The sequence below is a fragment of the Hippocampus bargibanti genome, linkage group LG03 (assembly GCF_051943395.1).
Source record: "Hippocampus bargibanti isolate YZ-2025 linkage group LG03, ASM5194339v1, whole genome shotgun sequence".
NCBI classification, from domain to species: Eukaryota; Metazoa; Chordata; class Actinopteri; order Syngnathiformes; family Syngnathidae; genus Hippocampus; species Hippocampus bargibanti.
In genome coordinates, this window is record NC_142736.1 from 21163710 (window position 1) to 21185974 (window position 22265).

The window sequence follows — 22265 nt, forward strand, 5'->3', positions numbered from 1 at the left end:
TGGAAGAAGAGTTCGGTGAATGAGCATAAGAAACTGGTGGGGTTCAGTGCCCCCAATAAGATTAAGAACCACTGAACTAGACATATCGGTGTATTTAGCAATACGGCTACAGCTTTTTCATGATTCTAGAGATGACTTGGAGAGAGTCACTCTTTACTACTCTTAAGCTTTTTTTCTGTAATTTACTAATGTGTGTTTGCCTCTTCCACACAGACCTCCGATTCCATTGCTTTATCTTCGTTGAAAACTATCGGACCTACTGAAAAACATTTTATGCATGCTTGTAATTAATTGGCCCACAAGCTGCACTACTTTTATGACTGATAATAATAATAATAATAATCCATTTCATTTATAAGCGCCTTTCAAAACACTCAAGGATGACAGTATCAAAACAGTTATTTTCTGTCTATCTGTTTTTCTTTCACTCTGTCCTCTTTGTTTCTCAATGAATCAATCTGTTTCTCTTTGTCGGTCTGCTTCTGTGTGTCTCTGTCCCTTGAAGTACCTGTTCGGATTTTCTGTCCACAGAACTTGGCTTGCCTGTGTGTGTGTGTGTGTGCCCACATTTTTTTTAAAGTTTCCTTCGATTAAGCTGCCTACCTGTCAATCCACCCATCTTTTTGTCTGTCTTGCATATTCCTGCCGGCTTCCACTTGTATTAACCCCTCCATCCTCCAAAACGGTCCTTCCTGTTGTGTACTTGCCACCAACACAAAAGATGACTTTTGCACCCAATCCCTGCAGATTGTCCTAAATGCAGAAGTAGTGCAGTGGACTAACGCATTCCCAGACACAGACAAGATGCATACTTGAGGGCCATTTCCTTTTAGGGGAAGTGAGTCACATTATTAAGTCAGGGAGTGGCCCTCAAGAGCACAGAATTAACACCAAGGAGGGATAAATGTGCTTGCCTTTATTTTTTTTAATTTTTCATCAGCTCGTATTTAGTAGTCATTTTTCACGACATGTAATCTTTGATTTGTGTAATACATAAATGCCGCCGTTTTATAAATGTGAACACACTGATGTGTGTTCTCCCAACCCCATTCCTTTTCAATTGCTGCCGTGGACTGCAAATTTCCCCATTGTGGGACGAATAAAGATATTCTGATTCTGATTCTGATGTCATACGTTGTGCTTGGAGAGACTTTATCTTCTTTTGATAATACTAAGCGCAGAACATAATGTGGTGGGATCAGTACAATGTGGTGGGGACCTTTACTCCCATTTTAATTTCAGATCACCAATTCCGCAAGTGTTACTTGAGTTCTCTTTTAATTTTCCCTTCCAGTTCTAGCCTTCCCTGCCTTTTTGTTGGGTATCGACCAGAATCGTCTGAAGGAGAAGCTGACCAGTCGCAAGATGGACAGCAAATGGGGCAGTGCCCTGGAATCCATCGACGTGACCTTGAATGTGGAACAGGCGTGTTACACACGTGACGCCCTCTCCAAAGCATTGCACTCGCGTGTCTTTGACTTCCTAGTTGAGGTAGGTGCCATACATTGTACCCGTACATAATTAGAATGATCAGAAAATTAAGTAGCTGGAATCCCTACAACTCAATGTTGTATCTATTGCTAGCTGTCTAGCTTGCTTGCTAACTTTAACATTAACAAAATGTAATTTAAAATTATGTTTTTCCTTTTCTTTTTCAGTCCATCAATAAAGCAATGGTAAAGGATCACCAGGAGTTGAATATCGGCGTTTTGGACATTTACGGATTTGAGATTTTCCAAGTGAGTTTGAGAACCTCACACAGAGAAAGCATCAAAACAACAGGTTTTAAGGTTGAATTTATAAACAGGTTAAATACAAATGGTTAGACTTAATGTCTTTGAGTCTCCATTTCTTGATTGAAAGAGCAGATGCCAACAGGCACATCTAAGCTGATTATGCTTATGTTTAGTTAGACTTATGAGATTGTTTTGACCTGCTGTGGATTGGCAATAAGACATCAACATTACAGTCTGCGAATTGTGTATTCAAATGCCGCAGTTGTGAGGCCCTCTCCTGTATAGCCAAAAAATGTCATCAAGTCAGGAAGATGCAGATGAGCAGGACATAAGGCTCGGGCCGAAGGTCCATTGTATGTTACGTGAATTACACAATGTAGCTTTTCCTCTTGAGAGCTGGCAGCCTGTTTTAAGCCTCCCACCCCAAACAAAGCCCATTGAGCTCAGAGGATATCCGTTCTCAGCAGAAGACAAAGCTCTTGTAATGTGTTTGCCTTTTATTAACCACATATTTTCTACCCCCCTTTAGAAAAATGGCTTTGAGCAGTTCTGCATCAACTTTGTGAATGAAAAACTGCAACAAATTTTCATTGAGCTGACACTAAAAGCTGAACAGGTGACTTTTCTCCACAGCACGAATCCCTTTTGAAGTTGTTTTCCCAGATTTCATGAGTGGTTTCTATTCAGCCTTTTCTTCTTTGTATGTGATTGTAGGAGGAATATGTTCAAGAGGGCATCAAGTGGAGTCCTATTGAGTACTTCAATAACAAGATTGTCTGCGACCTCATCGAGAGCAAGGTAAATAGATATATGCACCCAAGTTCACTGTACAAGGGTCCAATATTCAAAACGATAACACACGCGCGCGCACACACACAGACACACACACGTGTACACACGCACTGATTAAAATGGTTATTCCCATTTCATTATACTGGCTACAATCATCTGTAAAATATATACTGTACTGCTATCTTTCAACGTAATACTGTACTTCATTTTCCTATCTGCAATGCTAAAAGTGTGTGTGATTAAGACCAATTCTAATGAGATTCATCAGTCCCCCTGTGATATTTCAGACTGTAGCACCATATCAACGCCCGATGCTTCAGCTGCATGTTCACATTGCCTTTAACAAGACTACTACTTTTGTGTATGTAGAGTAGGGTACACTGTTAACACTGTTGACTCAACTAGGGAAGTGTGTGTGCACTCGCTTCCCACACTGCTTCACACACTAGCACATTTATACCGTGGCCTTTACAACTCTTCTTGATTGGCAAATGATTCTCTTTAACGATAATACAAAAATGTGTTTGTCGGGTGGAGTGACACAATAAAATATGTGTGCTTGCCAAGCGGGTGCGCATTTTTGGCAATTTTTGCAAATTTTATGATTACAAAGTGGCCCTTCATTTAGCAACTTGATTATGTTAACTGACTGACCTTGTATTGTTGGGCAAATATATTTTGACTTTTTAAAAAGTTTTCATGTAATTTGACATTTCCCTTTGATTGGGTTGCACATGTTAAGTCTGGTAATATTTAACATTGCACAGCATTGATTCTGTTAATTCCCTACTGATTTTATTCAACTTATTTTTCTGACTATAAGGAGCTTCGGGGTATAAGGTGCACCTTCAATGAATGGCCTATTTTAAAACTGCTTTCACATATAGGAATCATTGCATGATAAGGCACATAGATAGAAGCTAAAATTGTTCTTAGGGCATCCACTGAATGACGCTATGTTGAAGGGAAAACTGTACAGTAAAATACAGTTCTATCTATATTGGGCTTTCACATTAGCTGCATATGTAACAAAGCACTTACCAGAAGATTTAAAATACTTCATCCAAGAATGATGAATGTCACATCAGATTATAAAAGGCATCTTTTGAGAAAATGTTCCGTTTTTAGAGTGCAGAAAATCCAGCACACAAATAAAATTATATGATGCAATCTGGGTAACCTTTCATAGGTTCTTTCCAAACATGCTTGAACAAAAACAAAAAAATAGCACCTAATATAGGATTCATGTTTAGGGATGTGATAAATCTGTGTTTTCCCCTTGCCTTCCCAGAATCCTCCTGGAATTATGAGTATCCTGGACGACGTCTGTGCCACCATGCACGCTGTTGGCGAAGGGGCAGACCAGACTATGCTGCAGAAACTCCGTATGCAGATCAACACTCACGAGCACTTCAACAGCTGGAATCAAGGCTTCATCATTCACCACTACGCTGGCAAGGTCGGTCCGCTCTCTAAAATAATGAACAGAGCACATTAGGTAAACATACAAAGTCTAATGACGTTTACATCATTCTCTTTTTACAAGGTTAATTAAACTCATTTAATTGACAGTCAAAGGTATGCATGTAACAAGCGGTGATGGCCTGTCTAAATGAGACTTTCTCCATCACTTGAACTGAATTCCTTTGTCTCTAAGATCCTGTACAAAATACTATAGGTGGACTAACAAAAATCATTTTGAACATGGTTGTGAAGCAACACACATATACAGACAATGCAATACTCATGGGCATATTCTTTATCCTCAGCAAAAAAGGATATTACCACGGTTACCTTTACTGTACAGTAATGATTAAGCCTTTTGTCATTTGACACGCACCCCAAGAGGACAATGACACTCAAATTGTTTCACTCTTTACATTCTATTTCTATGCTTTTATAATGTTACTATCATGCTATTTTCCTCAGCAAAAATCACACGATGAAAATTTGTGTTTGTTTTTTGGTGAAAACTGCAACAGAATAATGGCATTCCCATCCAACTCAATGGGGAAAATGATTTGAGATAGCAGTTGTTTTCAACATGGCCACTAAATGATTTTTTTCTAAAATTATATTTTTTACTTCAGCTCAGTTCTGCTCTATATATTTCAGACCAAAAAGTTACTTCACCTTGTAAAGTGGTTAGCGGTGTGCAGCATTATTAAATTGCTATTTTAGTGATGTCAGTATGAGAATTACTGCTATCGTTTAAACTTCTGGTGGTTATATTTCTGGTCATGATGTTATTGACCTTTTTTTAGGTTTAAACTAACAGTTTTATAGCTCTGTAGCATGTCATCTTCGTCTATTTATATACTATAGGTTTAACACGCATGTTATGTAACTTGACACATAATACGCAGCCGTATTTGTTTTATATTCACATATATTTTAAGCCTTGGTCGTCACTGTCTTTCTCCAGATGATTGGTGGTCTTGGCCTGGCACATATGCCACATGCTTAATGAGCCGTGTCCTAATGACTTGTGGGGCTCCTATGACCAGGCTTCCTTCATTCTCAGGCTACAACACTGGAAGAATAACAAGGCTCAATTTTTGCTCCACTTTTAATGCCACAACACATTTGATGCACAAGCTCATCCTTTCCCAATGTCATAAAACACAATCCATCGATTTATAGTCAGATTATTTTCCCACATGTGCAATTTTCATCAAGTTCAAGGTTTAAATAGTGTTCCATACCTTCCATAATGGCTCTTTGCTGTTTTCCAGGTGTCCTACGACGCAGATGGATTCTGTGAAAGGAACCGAGACGTCCTTTTTAATGACCTCATTGAATTGATGCAGAGCAGTCAAATGTGAGTAATTTGCACAGTATTTCCTTGCATCCACCTGTGATACAGTTGTTACATTGATAGTTGGTACAGTTCAATAACTGTTGAGCAGTTTAATTCCATTCAAAACATAACAAAAATGAGGGGAAGATTATATAGAGCAGGATTGATTGAACGATGTGCCCATTTATTTTAATGGAGGAAACCAATTTGACACAGGTAAATTGAAAGTCAACCCTATCAATACTGTACATGCAATAAAACGGTCACCAGGAGGGAAGATCAGGCAGGAAGGACACCGCCTTGTTCTTGATCGTAGCAGGTTAAAAGATTAGGGGAAAAAAAGAGTGTTTTTTGTATACACACAGTCCATGGAGCCTTTGTTCTCAGGCCACCCAGATTTTAGGCCCATGCTAAAATGTAAATAAACCTACGTTGAGAACAAGATGGGGGAAGAATTCCGACACGAGAAAGAACAATAAAATAACAGCATGTGTAGCGCAACTTTGTGCAATATTTTCTAACGCGAGAACTAAAGGAGGTGAAGAACTCAGTATAAACAGATATAGTTAATAATATAATAATAATAATAATAACAAAGATGGTACAGAAAGTGCTTAAGAATGGATGTCTCTCTGTGTCTCAGTGTTGTCATGTTATTTGTTATTTAGTTTTTTTTGTTCTTTTGACTTCAAGACGGCGCGAGAGTGGCTGCCTTTCCAGCAGCTCCTGTATTTTGCTTTTCTACTTTCATTTCTTTCATAATTTTGCTGCTGTGAAATGTAAATTTCTCCACTGCGAGACTAATAAAGGCAAATCCAATCTAATAATAATAATAATCATCATCATCATCATAATACATTCAATTTCTAAGCGCCTTTCAAAACTCTCAAGGACACTTTACAGTCATGGGATTTTTTTTGTGCCGAATACAGTTAATGCCCATGTCATTTTGTAACAATTTTGTAAGATGTGAAAAACATAACACATTCAGCAAAGTGTTGAGTTGCCTTGGTTCAATTTTTGCAGGTGATCGCGATCAGGATTTTTAAAGAAATCATTATTATTATACAGCTATGATGTTTCAGAATTACACAGTATCCTATTATTTTGATGAAAACCTGATATGCAGGGGAAAAATGAGCATGTGAAATTTGAAATGTTCACTTGTATCTCTGATTAAAAATAATGTGAAAAAAAGTTTGACTTCTGTTACCAAATGAATCGACATGGATTTCGAGAATCTGAATTCTCAGAATTTAACCCTTTCACTACTCGACTAATATTCTCATATTTCTAGATTTTCTTGTCCACCATGAAAGCGAGACAAACTTTGTGTCTAATCAAAATAAGATGTTTGCAAACATCTTCCATGTCTTTGTGTAAACAACCCTTGTCTCTATTTTTTGGCGGTTGTCACAGACCAAACCAATAAATGGATCATGATCAATTGATGTCATCATTTGAAATGATGGCATTGATGAACATTTTCAACTAATGCATCAATTAAGCAGATAAATACTGGTAATCAAAAGATTAATGGATGATGAAAATAAATTACGTTTGTAGGCAGGACTAGACTATTAATTTGTAAAATAAATAGGTGCTGACCAAGATAAAATGTCACGCTTGTTTTGCTAAGCGTCTTCGCAACCATCCAACACACCGAGTTAAGCATGTGGGATCCATTCTGAGGTCAATGTTGTTGGAACGGCCGCATTGTCCTTTTTGCAAATGGCTTTCTAGTCAAACGCTTGTCATCAGTTCCCTATGAAGTAAAAGCCAACGCATTTTGGGTTTTTACTTTCACATGGAGGATTTCTGTATGAACAAGTCACTTCCCAGTTTAACCATCTACACCTGTGACCTTGGACAGATTTGAAATGTAAATGGTTGACGTTTGTTGAAGGCCTTTGGCTTGTTTAATCATTAACTGTGTTTTTGTTTTGGGCTGCCAAGAGATGATGTTGAAGGGAGGATGATAGCTTCTTACTCCACTCACCTTTGTCCTCTCACAGAGCTTTCTTCAGAGCCCTTTTCCCTGAAAACCTCAATGCAGAAAAAAAGGGTCGGCCCACAACTGCAGGCAGTAAAATAAAGGTCGGTGCACGTGTCTGTGTCCTTGTTTCTATTTGTGTGCCAAATGATTATACATATAATATACGTGTGTGTGTGTATATATATATATATATATATATATTATACACATACACACACACACATATATATATATATATACAGTAAAGTCTCGTTATATCGATATCGGATATATCGATAGTCCCGGTTATATCGATACTATTTCTATGCACGCACGGAGAAAATTACATGCAAACAGGGTCGGATATATCGATAGTCCCGGTTATATCGATATTTTTTTGGACTCCCTTGAATATCGATATAACGAGACTTTACAGTAATTTTATTTATTTATTTTTTGCAGTAGCGTTTTGAGAACATATGTCATGAGCATGCATCACAGCAATAATCTGCAGCTCAAACTAGTTTGTATATAATGTTTATGTAAGATTATGTATGAGGAGACACAGCATATTAATGATTGTATTTTTAACCACCCAGAAACAAGCCAATGACCTGGTGAGCACATTGATGAAATGTACTCCACATTATATCCGCTGTATCAAACCCAACGAGACCAAGAAACCCAGAGACTGGGAAGAGGGCCGGTAAGCAAAAAGGTCACTCTGACCTTTTTCATTATCACCTTCCTCGCTCCTCTTTTTTAATTTTCTACCTAAAGGCCATCTTACTATGTGGGATCGATGTTCCCCTTCTTTATCGCTTTCTTTCAGTTTCCTGCTTAGAGGCCTGAGAACTACTTATATTGTTCACGGTTTATGAATTTCCTGTTTAGTCGACCCATTAATTAGCATCCGGAACGGCTGTTTTGACGGAAAGTCTGAATGTACAAAGTACATTGTTGGAGGGAAAAAGTAGCTCAAATGCATATGCTTATGAAAAACGATTGCTTAAAAATCTGTGATGCAGCAAGGGCATGAAAAATAAACATAGTGGGAGTTCACTGTATTGAGCTTTAACAGCAGTCAGTCCTCTAAAGCGTTGCGCTGATCAGGACTGTGGTTTTCTCCAAAAAACAGTGTGGTATCGTTTGGTTGATTCTTATGCTTGTGTGTTTCCAGTGTGAAGCACCAGGTGGAATATCTAGGCTTGAAAGAAAACATTAGGGTGAGGCGTGCTGGCTACGCTTACCGCCGTGTCTTCAGGAAGTTCCTCAACAGGTAACACACCCTGGACAAAAGCAGTACATTGAACAGATTTTTAAGAACCTCTTTTGAATGTTTGCAAATGTTCTCGGAAAACTACTAGGTTAGCATCAGTGAGTAGAAAAGGTGCTTATAAATTAAATGTACAGTAAAGTCTCGTTATATCGATATTCAAGGGAGTCCGAAAAATATCGATATAACCGGGACTATCGATATATCCGATCCTGCGCCGAACTGCATTAAACAAAAGCCGCCAAAAGAGGGCAGCCAAGTGCCATATAAGAAACGGAGCTGGCCATTAGCTCCCTTTTTTTTGGGTCAGAGATGTTCCCCCAATGTTGCCTCAAAATGGCACATATAATTCTTTAATGATTGTAAACATGTATGCTTTAATCTTCAGAACTACAGTGTATTTGAAACATATTCATAACTGGATATGTAACAAGAAAGCATATTATCCGAATCTGAAGCCATTGTTTGGATTCACAAGCAATGCAAGACGTCTTGGCGTGAAGTCATTTTTATTTGCATTTGAATAAAAAGTGACATCGGCTGTCCTTTAATACACAGTATGGAATGTTAATAATTTTCAAAATCATCGCGCTTCAGCAGACAAAACAAGAAACATTGTTGCAAAAAACGATTGCATTCATATACAGTACAGTGGGCATGTACATAACACAACAGGGAAACTGCAACGCTTACATCTTACTGTATTATGTATACAATTTAAAAAAGTCATCTATCTTCTTCTGCTTCCCATTTTTACCTTTTAACACAAACACTTCAATCTCGTCTGCTACACACGAGCCAGCGTCTGAAAATGAAAATGGCTCTGCTACACGGGTGCTGGGCACGTAACCAAGTCACCTGACCAAGTCGACCAATGGCGCGACACGCAACCAAGACACGTGACCAAGTTGACCAATGGCGCGACCGATGGCGTGTCACATGACAAAGTCACACGGCCAAGTCGACCAATATCGCGACCGATGGCGGCTCATGTGACCAGTGCAAGGGAAATGAAAATAGTATCGTAATAAGCGGTACTATCGATATAACCGATATCGATATAACGAGACTTTACTGTATTATTATTATTACTGTATTTATTAGCTTGCTAGTTACCTAACTATTTATTTGCTATCTATTAGCTGTCTAGCCGGCTTGCTAGCTATTTAGCTAGCTATCGTTTAGCTATCTAGCTGGCTAGGTAGCTATCTATTAGCGACTGTATCCAGTGACTGTAAAGTGACCTTGAGAGTTTTGAAAGGTGCTTATAAATGAAATGTATTATTATCATTATTATTGTATCTGTTAGCTAGCTAGCTACCTAACTATTTATTTGCTATCTATTAGCTGTCTAGCTGGCTAGCTAGCTATCTATCTAGCTATCGTTTAGCTATTTAGCTGGCTAGGTAACTATCTATTCGCGACTGTATCCTGTATCCTGACTGTAAAGTGTCACGGTTTGCAAGGTGGTGATGGCGGTTGTGGATCCCAAAATAAGCAGGCAGGAGGGAGCAGCTGGTTGTGTTTGAGAAATTGTATTAAAATAAAGCCAACAGGAACAAAATCTAAAACATCAAAATCATCTAAACAGAACAATACAAAGTATCAAAGAAAACCAAGAGTAAAAGTCCGCCAAGATGTAACAAACTTGACAGGGTGCAGAAAACACATGGACAGAATACAATGCATACACAATGCACTGCACAATGCACTGCACAATGCAACCCGACACCGGATGGTCGTGCCGGGAGTCCTTTTGACTGCCACTGATTGGAACGACCAACACCTGCGCGGCTGCAGGCAAGGCCGACAGCGCTACCCGTTGGTCGCCAATCAGAACATGGCGGTCTACCACTGATCGGGACGACCAGCACTTGTGCAGGTGCAGGCGGGGCCGACAGCGCCACCCGTTGGTCGCCAACCAGATCATGACATAAAGTGACCTTGAGAGTTTTGAAAGATGCTTCTAAATGAAATGTATTACTATTATTACTGTATTTATTAGCTAGCTAGCTAGCTTTCTATCTATTTGAGTTACTTCTGGGTTGAGTGAACGCAGGCGCGTGTGGCTGCCACTGCTCACCCACAAAAAATCTTATCCTGTGACTGTAAAGTGACCTTGAGTTTAGAAAGGCGCTTATAAATGAAATGTATTATTATTATTATTTATTATTATTATAATAGTCAGATTCTATATTTTTTTAATGTAGCCTTTATTTAAATGGGGGGAAACCCCGATCATTGAGATTCATCGGGGAAAAAAAACTGAAACCCTCAAAGCGTTAAAAGAGTGGCAACATGGAACAGTTCAACCTTTGGCTGTAATCAAATGGCCAATAAAATAACTTCCTCAATCAGGATTGATGACACGCCATCGTTAATTTGCCTGTTCCATGCCAGATACAATACACAGCGTATTTTGGGATAAATGCTTTGAAGGGCTGTGATAACATGTAGCATTTTAGCCTAATGAAGATTGCAATGACTGGAACCATTAACCTTCATTTGGTCAATTAAATTTGTACAGAGCGGCTGTAAACGGTCTTCAAAGGACGTCTCGGCTTGGCGAAACCCACAAATACTTTGATTTAAACTATACACAATGAACAACTTCAGCTATTACATGCTATCTAGACTTCGAGCATGGTTTGTTGTACCTGTGATAAACCTTGAATCTCTTGCATGTCCATTGTGCAAGAAAGGCAGGAACAGAGGGTAGAGATTAAACTATAACCTTTACTCTAATTGCAAAAGGTTCTTCTGACAATAACATATTGTAACGAAAAAAAATCAAAAGTATACCAGTCATAAATAAACAAACCATGAATGCACTATATTTACTGTTATTTAGGAAAAAATATTAAAGCACTAAATGAGGATGGTGAAGACCAAAAACTAGGAAATGCAAGCACCACCAGCATCCAGCGAGGAACATGATCCAAAATGGAAGAAAGCCATAATGCAGCTCAGCAAATGGTGACGACAAATGAACGATTTGGTGTGGCCGGAGAGCTTTGCATTCCCGACACCACCCTCCGCCTGCAGCCAAAAGCCATCCGATAAAGATACGTCTGTGTAAACTCTCAGTCGTACAGGAGTGGTCCATCGATGCAAAATCCTTCCCTTAACCGCAACATAGGATTAGTCATGTTGATGAGGTGATACCAGGGCCAATTGGGCAATCAGCCGGTCGTCAGTCAGGACGATAGAAACTATCAGTGGAGCTGCAGGGATTAGTCCTCTGCTCCCCCCAACCTGAGAGCAGGGACCTATCAGAGCAGCGTCCGGCACCGCGATGTCTGGACAGTAGGGATATATATATATATATATATATATATATATATATATATATATATATATATATATATATATATATATATAGGGCCTATACTACCAGCAAGACTTTAGTTCGCTGAAGAAGCATCTTGGATAAGAAGTGAAACGTCCGACACCTTCAAAGAAGTACAGAGGACGGCTGAAGAAACCTTTTCATCCTATAAAGAACCATTTGAGAGAAAAAAACTAACTCCGAGTGGATCATGACACTCCTTCGTAAATGTATGCTGATCTTTTTTTATGCAGGTATGCAATTCTGACCAAAGAGTCGTGGCCCTCATGGCAAGGTGACGAGAAACAAGGTGTCCTTCACCTCATGCGCTCTGTCAACATGGACCAGGATCAATTCCAGCTAGGTCAGACCAAGGTGTTTGTCAAAGCCCCCGAGTCGGTACGTTTGGCTGTGCAACATCACCTCTCTTTTGATACTAAGACCGACATTAATTTAGAACTACGTTTAGACTGCTGCGAGAACTGTTGCAAAATGTGACAATCTATGAAAGAATAGATGTTTTGAATTGCCTTTAGTTGCCACTAGATGGCAGTGAAGCACAACATGAAACACCTCAACTAATTTCAACTTAGACACTTGAAAACAAGACGGCAACAAAGCACTATTTCTACGGCAGATTCAAGGCAGGGCACAAAAACAAGAACTTTTATGGTTGAGATGAACATTTTAACACCAGATGAAGGAAGGTTCATGTACTAGTATGGTCTTTATCGGCACTTCTAAGAACAAGAGCACAACTGACTCGTAATTATTATTTTTTGCTTTACTCCTCCATATTTTAGCCTACTGGAATGGAAAAACATGGTTCCCACAAGTAAATTATAATCACGAATAACACATAGTTCACCTAATAGTACACTAAAGTTGTCCAAATGTGCTGAAATGTGATGTAGTAGTCAAAAAATGACTGCTAACACAGTCCTACTAGTTCATTGAATTGTCTTACTAATAAATCCAAATAATGTAGTAGTACCATACATAAACATAAAGAATATAGAATAAATGCCAAAATAGCTTTTCATAGAAATCAATATCCTAAATTACAGCCAGCTCGAAGACGTAAGGGAGGAGACGCCACCCGGGCCGTCGGCCCGCGTCAGCACGGACTCAACAAAGTACCCAGTGTGGTTAGCGAGTTGACACAACATCCAATAGGCTCGTCTTTTTTCCTCCCTGCACATTTTTTTATGAAAGCGGCGCTTGTTGAGTCTGCGCTTGTACTACTTAAATTTGTATACATCACACACACACACACACACACACACACACACACACACACACACACACACACACACACACACACACACACATACGGATGTATAGAAAATGAATGCACAGACAGCTTAGTCTTAATTCATCCTCACAGCTGATGCTGATTTATTCACTCGCAGCCATCCCCGTCTCATGCTCAAAATCCACGTCGCTGTGGTGTGCTTATAAAAGTCAAATACGACAGAATGAAACTGGCTGACAGGCTTCTCCAAACGAACCTTTCTCAGCGATAAGACAGAGGCTGGCTAATTAGTTTTGAGACTGAAAAAAACTATTTTTTTACCCTATTGGATGAAAGAAGTGAAGATTGTTTGACGCTAAGCCAGATGCCCACAAAGACACAAAGTGGTGATGGATGATCTGGCGTGAACTGTCATTCATACCGTTGAGACAAATAAGGCCAAAGTGTTTTTTTTGTGTGTTGAATGGTTACAAATGACTTGCGAAAGTGCATACTGACAAAATATTCAAAAGTGGATTTTAGACTAATTCTCAAAAATAACATAATAGTTCACCAAAATGTTATTCAAATGAAGTTTCGAGTCGGTGGAGTAGAAGTGGCAGTTAAATGGATTTGGATGAGACTCGCGTGTCAAGTTCGAGATTGGAAGAATATAAAACACTAGTTAAACAAGTCTTAAATCACAATGTAAACATTTAATACCTCTATTAAATGGCATCTTCAACATCTAAATCTGTATAATGTTGTTTCAATTTAAAATTTGCTTGTGACAATTGAATTGATAATATGTTGAATATGCTCCAATCATGACAATACAGATCATACAGTATATGTGTAGATTTGTCAGGTCCTTAGTAATTAGCAGTAATGTTATTGCTCTGTGTAGAGGACAAAGAATACATGCTGTAAGTATTGTTATCTGTCGATATTTACTGATACTTTTTAATCACCAAATATCAATTTCTTACAGTAAAGAGTTATAGTACAACTCCTATGCTGTTTGTGCTGTCAACAATAATAGCATTGTATGTAGCTCCCATATGCTGCATTTATTTTTCTTTTTTATTGTTTGTAGATGTTTTTAACCCTTTTATGCACCTGTAACGTGATTGCATAAATTGTCCACTTTCATGCCCACCTTCCCCAAAAGGGTTCAAATGATTCTGTCCTCTTTTGGCAGCTCTTTCTGCTTGAAGAGACCAGGGAGCGGAAGTTTGATGGCTATGCCAGAACCATCCAAAAAGCTTGGCGGAAATTTGCGGCCCGCAAGAAGTATGTCCAGATGCGCGAGGAAGGTTCGTGGTGTCACGTTTAGGTTCAGGGGTGCACATTGAACTTAGCTGATTTAGTGTGTGTTTGTGTTTGCCTCTCTGTGAAGCATCTGACCTGATGCTGAATCACAAGGAGAGGCGGCGACACAGCCTGAATAGGAACTTTGTGGGAGACTACCTGGGCATGGATGACAGGCCCGAGCTACGGCAATTTCTGGCCAAGAGGGAGAAGATTGACTTCGCAGACAAAGTCACCAAATATGATCGCCGCTTCAACGTGAGTTTCTACCTGGCGTCTTTTACTTCCATGCTGATTTATTTTATACACATGAATTATATTTCCCCTGCTCAGCAAATCAAGAGGGACTTGATCCTGACGCCGAGGTCGGTGTACCTGATAGGAAGAGAAAAGGTGAAACAGGGACCGGAGAAAGGACAAGTGACTGAGGTGCTCAAGCGGCAAATCAATGTGGAGAGGATCTTGGGAGTGTCTTTAAGGTGAAAAGTCGCCTCATCCATATCCTTGATGTCCATTTTAGGATCAGGTTCTAGTATGCTATTCGTCATCATGACTAAATACCGTATTTTCTGGTGTATAAGGAGCAACCAAAAGCCTTCATTGTCCTCAAAAGATGACCCTGCCCATTGTACGCAGGCGCCTTATATGTGAAGTAATATTGAGCCAGAACAGGTCTCACAACTACTGACAGCAGCCACCGACTCCATATCCCCCTGTAAAAGAACTAGTGTGGAACTCCAGCCTCTGCTTTAGCGCCTTATAATGTGGTTTACCTTATACAGTATTTGGAAATCTTTTATATACAGGTATTTAGATATTATGTGGTGTTTACATGTTCTCCCCGGGCCCGCGTGGGTTTTCTCCTGGTCCTGCGGTTTCCTCCCACATTCAAAAAAACATGCATGGCAGGCAGATTAAACACTCCAATTTGTCCCTAGATGTGAGTGTGAGAGTGACTGTTGTTTGTCTTTGTGTGCCCTGCGATTGGCTGGCAACCAATTCAGGGTGTCCCCCGCCTGGTGCCCGATGACGGCTGGGATAGGCTCAAGCAAGCCCCGCGATACTGATGAGGAATAAGCGGTACAGATGATGGATGGATGGATGGATGGATGGATGGATGGATGGATGGATGGATGGATGGATGGATGGATGGATATTTGGAAAACTTTTTTCATTCATTGAAGGTGCGTCTTGTAGTCCAATGCGCCTTATATATGGACAAAATTTGAAAATACACCATTCATCGGGGGTGCACCTTTTACACCGGAAAATACGGTCATACGCCACTCAAGAAGAAATGAAAGGGAAGTATAAATAATTTGTTCTCTTTGCATCCACTTAGCTAAAAATGGGATTCTTATTAACATTGCTTTGATGGAATTTGAGTTAAGCAGAGAATTCTACCTGTTTTTATCCATGTCGGAGTGGCCATTTCCACACTTGCTGCTAACTGTCATCACTGATGTTCAGGTTATGACCAATCATGGCTTAGCTGTTTTTCTGAGAGTAAAACATAGTAGCGAGCATAAAAATAAATAATTGCCACTCTTAGGAATGTGGTAGCAATCTTGAGCGTTCCAGACTGGGCAGTATAAGGAACATATTACATATATACTAACAGCATCCATCAAAACAAGTCATGATTCTTGATAGTTTTCATATTTCTTGTCTAACTGATATATTATACCAAAGGGCAAAGAAATCAGGAAGCACTGTCTTCACTGCTCCTCTTCTGATTAATTCTATTCATGTTAACAACAATATTTCATGCTTGCAACCCTCTGCGTTTAAATGTGTCTTTTCCTCCAGCACCCTCCAGGATGATTTCATGATCCTACACGAGCAGGAGTATGACAGTCTGCTGGAGTGTGTCTTCAAAACGGAATTCGTCAGTTTACTGGCCCGCAGGTTTCAGGAGAAAACCCAGAGGCCTCTACCACTCAAATTTAGTAATACGTAAGGACACACACACACGTGCGCACACACACACACACACACACACACACACGTACAGCGCAGCAACACATTCAAACAAAGTTTAATCTGACTCTTATTTTTATCTGCTGTCGTAAAAGTACACTATCTCAATGCTAGTATGGGATGAAAAACACCTTAGATGCGAAAATTAGAATTACAAAATTACAGTCATTATTATATTTCCAATAACTCCTGCTGAACACAAAGAGAGCGGCAAAGCCTACAAAGAGAGCATTTCACTCACAGGCATGATTGTCATTTTAGCTGATGTAGGGACATGCTCTTCTTCTTTCCTTAAATTAGACTACATGTCTTCCAGTAGACCAGAGAGCTGCCTAGTATGTGGCAAAACATGATACAACACTGAATCTGCGCACTCAAAAATGTTCCGCAATATTTCTTAACAGTATAACAGTATAGAATGTTTATCACTACTACAGAATCAGAATCAGAATCAGAATCAGAATTATCTTTATTGCCAAGTATGTAGGACACACAAGGAATTTGTTTCCGGTAGAACACGCTGCACTAGTATCGTTGTCAAAAAAACTGCTAAGTGGCACTATACAGTTCCATTTTGGCTACTGTTGAAAGAGTTCAAAGAGTTAATGGCTTGGGGGAAGAAGCTGTTTAAATGTCTGCTGGATTTGGTGCGCATGGATCGGTAGCGCCTGCCTGAGGGGAGTAGCTGGAAAAGGTGGTGGGCAGGGTGCGGAGGGTCCAGTAGGATTTTCCGCGCCCTAGTTTGGATTCTTGCAGTGTGCAAGTCCTCGAGAGTGGGTAGGGCGGTGCCAATGATTTTTTCCGCCGTCCTAACTGTCCGTTGAAGTCGGATTTTGTCCATTTTTGTGGCGGCCCCGAACCAAACGGTGATGGAAGAACACAGGATGGATGGATACAGACAGATTAATTTGGGATGAGAAAAGCCTAAATCACAATAGTGGATGTCAAGGCTGGACACTGAATGGCTTTTTTCTTTGGCCGTCAGACTGTCGTTGAAGCTGAAAAAGGAGAACTGGGGCATTATAAGTGGCGGAGCTGGCTCCCGACAGGTTACTTTCGTCCAGGGTCAGGGCGACATGGCTGTGCTCAAGCCCTCCAGCAAAAATCTGCAGGTCAGCATCGGGCCAGGACTTCCTCGGAACACGCGTGAGTAGAGGCACATCGGAGTTGCAAAAATGATCCCTGGTGATGTGCACAAAACCCACTTGCGCCGTATTCCTTTCTCAGGTCCTTCCAGGATCAACAAGGCCCAGAGACGCTCTCGAACACACCAGAACACACCATCACGGGCTGCACCGGGACCTCCAGGTGCTGCAATCACACACTGTTGATTCATCAAACCAAAGAACCGTAGAATATGGAATGCCAAACTGTTACCTTAGAAGAGCAAAGTCATATTTTTCCAAGATGAAGTTACAATCGTAATCAAAGCTAAATAAGTGAAAAAAGTCTTGATGTTAAAAAAAATATAACTTCATTGTCATATCTTATATTATGGAAATGACATCTCTAAAAAATGGGCTATATTGAGGAAAGATTTGCATTTTAAACGATGCAAATGTTTGTCAACGATTTACAAATTGTCGTTATTTGCAGCTATGATAAAGAGGCATTCTTTTATTTTTTCGAAAAAATTAACATCATGAAAATTTTGCATAATTGCAGCTACGATAAAGAGGCATTCTCTTTTGTAGGAAAAATTAACATCAGGAAATATTAGCATCGTTTAAAAATGAAATTTTTTCCTAATGTTAATTTTTCCTAAAAAGGAGAATGCCTCTTTATCGTCGCTGCAAATAACAACATTTTGTAAATTGTTGACACTCCTTCAAAAGAGCTCGTAATTCCTTGTAAAACACGGCAGCAAAGCACTCAATGTACTATAATGAAGCCGTGTTACATCAACAACTGTATTCATTAATTATAGTTCTGAAATTATTCACCACAAACTTCAAATGAGGATTGCCAATACTATTATTCAGCCTACGAGCCTAAATAAGACACTTGGGCACAACATTTTATGCAACTGCTATGATCTAATTACTCGTTCTGGGAAGCGGTTATAACAGTGGATAGCTATCATGTTATCAGGTTACAGGATGGATGAAAAGTCCCCTTTTGACGTTTTTCACACAATAATAAAAACACATGCACAAAATAGACAAAACAAAGATGATTTTTGCTTCTTTTTCACAGTGTTATAAAGTTGAACAGGTACAATTGGACAAAGCAGTGTAAAAATAGTCAAACGTTGTGCCCGTAATTCACATCCTTTAATTGTGGTAAGAATTAATGGACACAAAATTAATTTAGTTGATTCATTGCAGTTATCCAAGCTTGAAATGGGGGCGCCTGTACAAAAGGCAAATAAATGATGACCCCTTGTCGGAGGGAAAAACGTTGCCAGAGATCTGACCAACACTTTATCGATCTCCCCCCCCCCCCATTCAGGAATTCGGGAATGGCAATGAATGAGTTAATTGGTTCTGACAATTTTATGCTGCCTTCTCCTCACAGTTGCTCATCAGAACGGCGGGTTGAAGAACAACAATCACATGGCGAATATGCGGAACTCGTTATATCATCAGCAGGGCGATTTCGTTCGCCCTCAGCTCCCCAGCAACCTCAGCCAGCCCAGGGAGAGGGGCAGTTTAAGACCGCAACCTGGACCCAATCTGGACTTTCTCAAGGTTCCCGATCAAGGCGCTGCTGGGTGAGGACTCTCATATTGATATGTGCAGCAAGAGAGTAAACGTCAAGTGACTTTCGTGGTCAGCTAGCATACTTCATGTGCTTACGTTTGATCTGGTGATTTTAAGTGACTCATGATTTAAGAAAAATGCATACGGGTCATTCCAGAATTGGAGGAGTGTTTATTAAACATGTAAAAATTTATAAACATTTCATATGTATGTCATAAATCTCAACGGTACCTACCAAGCCACCTGCAACAGAATTATTTCAAATTTATTGCTGTATGTCAACACTAACTTTTGTATCCTGCAGTTGCTCTAATGCACAGGTGTCAAACTCAAGGCCAGGGGACCCGATCTTGTCTTCATCATTTTTATGGCCTGCAAAAGCAAATCAAATATCTTAACATAACATATCATTCCTTGCTGATTGATAAAATCTAAACCAACATTTAAAATTATACTGTGTCATAAATAAAATAGTTGTTGTAAGCATTTTCTTGTTACCAAACCCCCATTACCTTAACAAATATTTAAAATCCTCAACAATAGTTGAATAAAACATTTTTTCTATGGTTTCAGTCATAACGGCCCACCAAGGGAAACGGTAACAAAAATGTGACGCAGGAAAAAAAAATAGTTTGACACACCTGCATAAGGGGTTTGCAAATCACTGCTCGCGTTATAGTTTTTGCTCAATCATACACGCTAGTTGTTGTAAATGCTATGCCAACTGTTCAAAAAGCAAACTTAGCTATTGAATTAAAAAGAAACAAGTCTTGATAATAACCAAGAGTTAATACGGTTGAATTGGTTTGAGTGACATGCTCGATGCAGCTCAACTTTTTTTCCCTCTTACTCTCGGTGGCTACAATATTTTCTCCAATTCTGGAATGATCTCCACCATACACATACCAGTAGTAGACACATTACCATCCAGGATGATACCTTTCCAAATGTGATGTTGGTCATGCTCACAAACACACACACGTCTCTCAGTTGACATGATTTAGATAATGTACTCTTTTTGTAGTTATGGCGTCAGTGGAGCAGCCTCAAATGGAAGAATGTGAGTGTTTGTTGTATTTTGGGTGGTGGTTAGATCAGAGTACAGACGTCTTACTCCAATGCATTGCATTGGAGTAAGAAAAACGAACATCCCATAATAAGCAAAGCAGTGGATTATGCTTTCAAGCTACCCGCGGTTGATGTTTGAATTTTTGTGTGTTTACTCCCATAATTTACACTTTAAAATTGGGGACTATAGCATAGTTTTGTACCATATTTGATATTATATTATGTATAATATATAATAATATTTTCAATTGTTGAAATATTCACTTTATTAATCAGCTTTTCAAAAAGTCATTTTAGTATTGAACTTCAGCCCTTACCAGTAGGGCAGGTTTGTATACATACTATTGAGAATATTGACACTATTCTAGTGGCGATGCTCGTAAAATACACACACACACACACACACACACACACACACACACACACACACACACACACACACTTGTGTTTAAACATGGCTGTCAATGCTCTGTCCCGAATCATTCATTCAATCTGAGGGAGGAAATATACAAGAAAATAACAATATAATTAACGGCAGCGTTTCAATTAGCCTTCAGATTATATTGAAAAGTGTACCTCCACCCCACAACCCCCCAAAATAAGTACATTGAGATGAAAATATTAGTGAGACTAAATTCCACCCAATATTAATCCTACTTGTCAGCATTTTCATTTTAATGTTTATGTTTCCACTTGAATATCATGCTCGAAAATGCTTTAACATGAACATGAAAAGAGCAGATTAAAAAAAATCTCGTACTCAACAACAAAAAAAAAAAGAATTGTGCAGCACACTGCCGTGTGAATCTAACTTGTCTGACCGCGTCATCTAGCGGCCGAGGTGAAAATTGCAGGTATTGTAAAAACTGAACCTGGCCCTTATTTGAACCCCTTCTGTTGCATTCAGTTCCGTTGCATCCCGCGAGGACTAATTAAATAATTATTTTTTTCTTCAATGAATACAGTAATTTTGTAATTCCATTGTTTTGGAGAGGTGGGTTGTGTAACGTATTAAAGACTACCTCTCACCTTTTCATAATCCTTGTAGAAACAGTTCAAACAGTGAACAATGCAAATCATTAACATGAAGTGACACACATCTTATTAAAGCGCTATATAAAGCACTATATGTATTCTGTATTGTATTGTATCTTGTTGTGACAATAGTGCAGTAGTTGCGTAGTCATGGCGTTTGGCACTGAGACACATTCGTCCTGTTTGATATGTCGTCGTCAGAGCTCACCGGCCGTCAACCACCAGACCTCCACCAGGGGGCGGACGACCCAAGCCTGCACCCAAGCCCAAACCTCACGTGCCCCAGTGCAAAGCTCTGTATGCTTACGATGCCCAAGACACGGACGAGCTGAGCTTCAATGCCAATGACATCATCGACATCATCAAAGAGGGTAAGTGGGCATGACCTATCTCAAGGACACCTTGTGGACAATCGGCAGGTGTCTCTTGTGCGTCCAGACAGCAAATGAATGCGGCCCACTCAAGGCCACCAATTCTTTTAACTCATTCACTGCCATTCCCCAATTTATTCGGGTTGTGGTTTTTCTTGCTGGGGTGCCGATAAAACGCTGGCCAGACCTCTGGCAATGGTTTTTTCCCTTCCACAAGGGGGCATAATTTCCCTTTATTCTATTTTAGCGCTTTGTTACAGGTTCAGATGTTGTTAAAGCGCTATATAAACCAATATGTATGTATTGCATTGTATTTTGGACAGCCACCCTCATTTCAAGCTCATATAACCCCAGACCCATATAATTTAGGAATTAACTCTTTTTTTCTGATGAAAGAAGAGGGTCTAAGGTTTCTTACGCTTCATTGAATGTTTATGTAGACCGAAAACTCAATATTTGGTGGGTCATGGAATTTGAGTGACAATGACAAAAAAAACCATGGCACTGGAGTGGACACATTTTTGCACGTCTGGCAATGAATGAGTTAAAATTCATTATAATATTGTTGAAAGTAATTTTACATGGATATTACATGTTAAATAATCGGTCAATGTAATTGTTGTGTTGACAGTACAATTCAGAATAGATCCACGTTAT

General features: G+C 39.5%; 1 protein-coding gene across 3 annotated transcripts in view; it reads left to right on the forward strand.

Annotated features, from left to right (window-relative positions):
* myo1ea (myosin IEa) overlaps nt 1-22265 on the forward strand; it is a 53797-nt gene that overhangs the window by 29082 nt on the left and 2450 nt on the right. For 2 of the 3 annotated variants that reach the window (XM_088992522.1, XM_088992524.1), the window contains exons 10-28: nt 1295-1491; nt 1659-1739; nt 2266-2352; nt 2451-2534; nt 3820-3987; nt 5264-5349; nt 7344-7425; nt 7903-8009; nt 8484-8582; nt 12162-12306; nt 14343-14457; nt 14541-14710; nt 14786-14931; nt 16262-16408; nt 17418-17578; nt 17660-17740; nt 18950-19145; nt 20159-20194; nt 21439-21608. In XM_088992522.1, coding sequence (XP_088848648.1) covers nt 1295-1491; nt 1659-1739; nt 2266-2352; nt 2451-2534; nt 3820-3987; nt 5264-5349; nt 7344-7425; nt 7903-8009; nt 8484-8582; nt 12162-12306; nt 14343-14457; nt 14541-14710; nt 14786-14931; nt 16262-16408; nt 17418-17578; nt 17660-17740; nt 18950-19145; nt 20159-20194; nt 21439-21608 — 2358 coding nt within the window. The remainder of the gene's footprint in view (nt 1-1294; nt 1492-1658; nt 1740-2265; nt 2353-2450; nt 2535-3819; nt 3988-5263; nt 5350-7343; nt 7426-7902; nt 8010-8483; nt 8583-12161; nt 12307-14342; nt 14458-14540; nt 14711-14785; nt 14932-16261; nt 16409-17417; nt 17579-17659; nt 17741-18949; nt 19146-20158; nt 20195-21438; nt 21609-22265) is intronic. The other variant, XM_088992523.1, reaches the window with a different exon arrangement.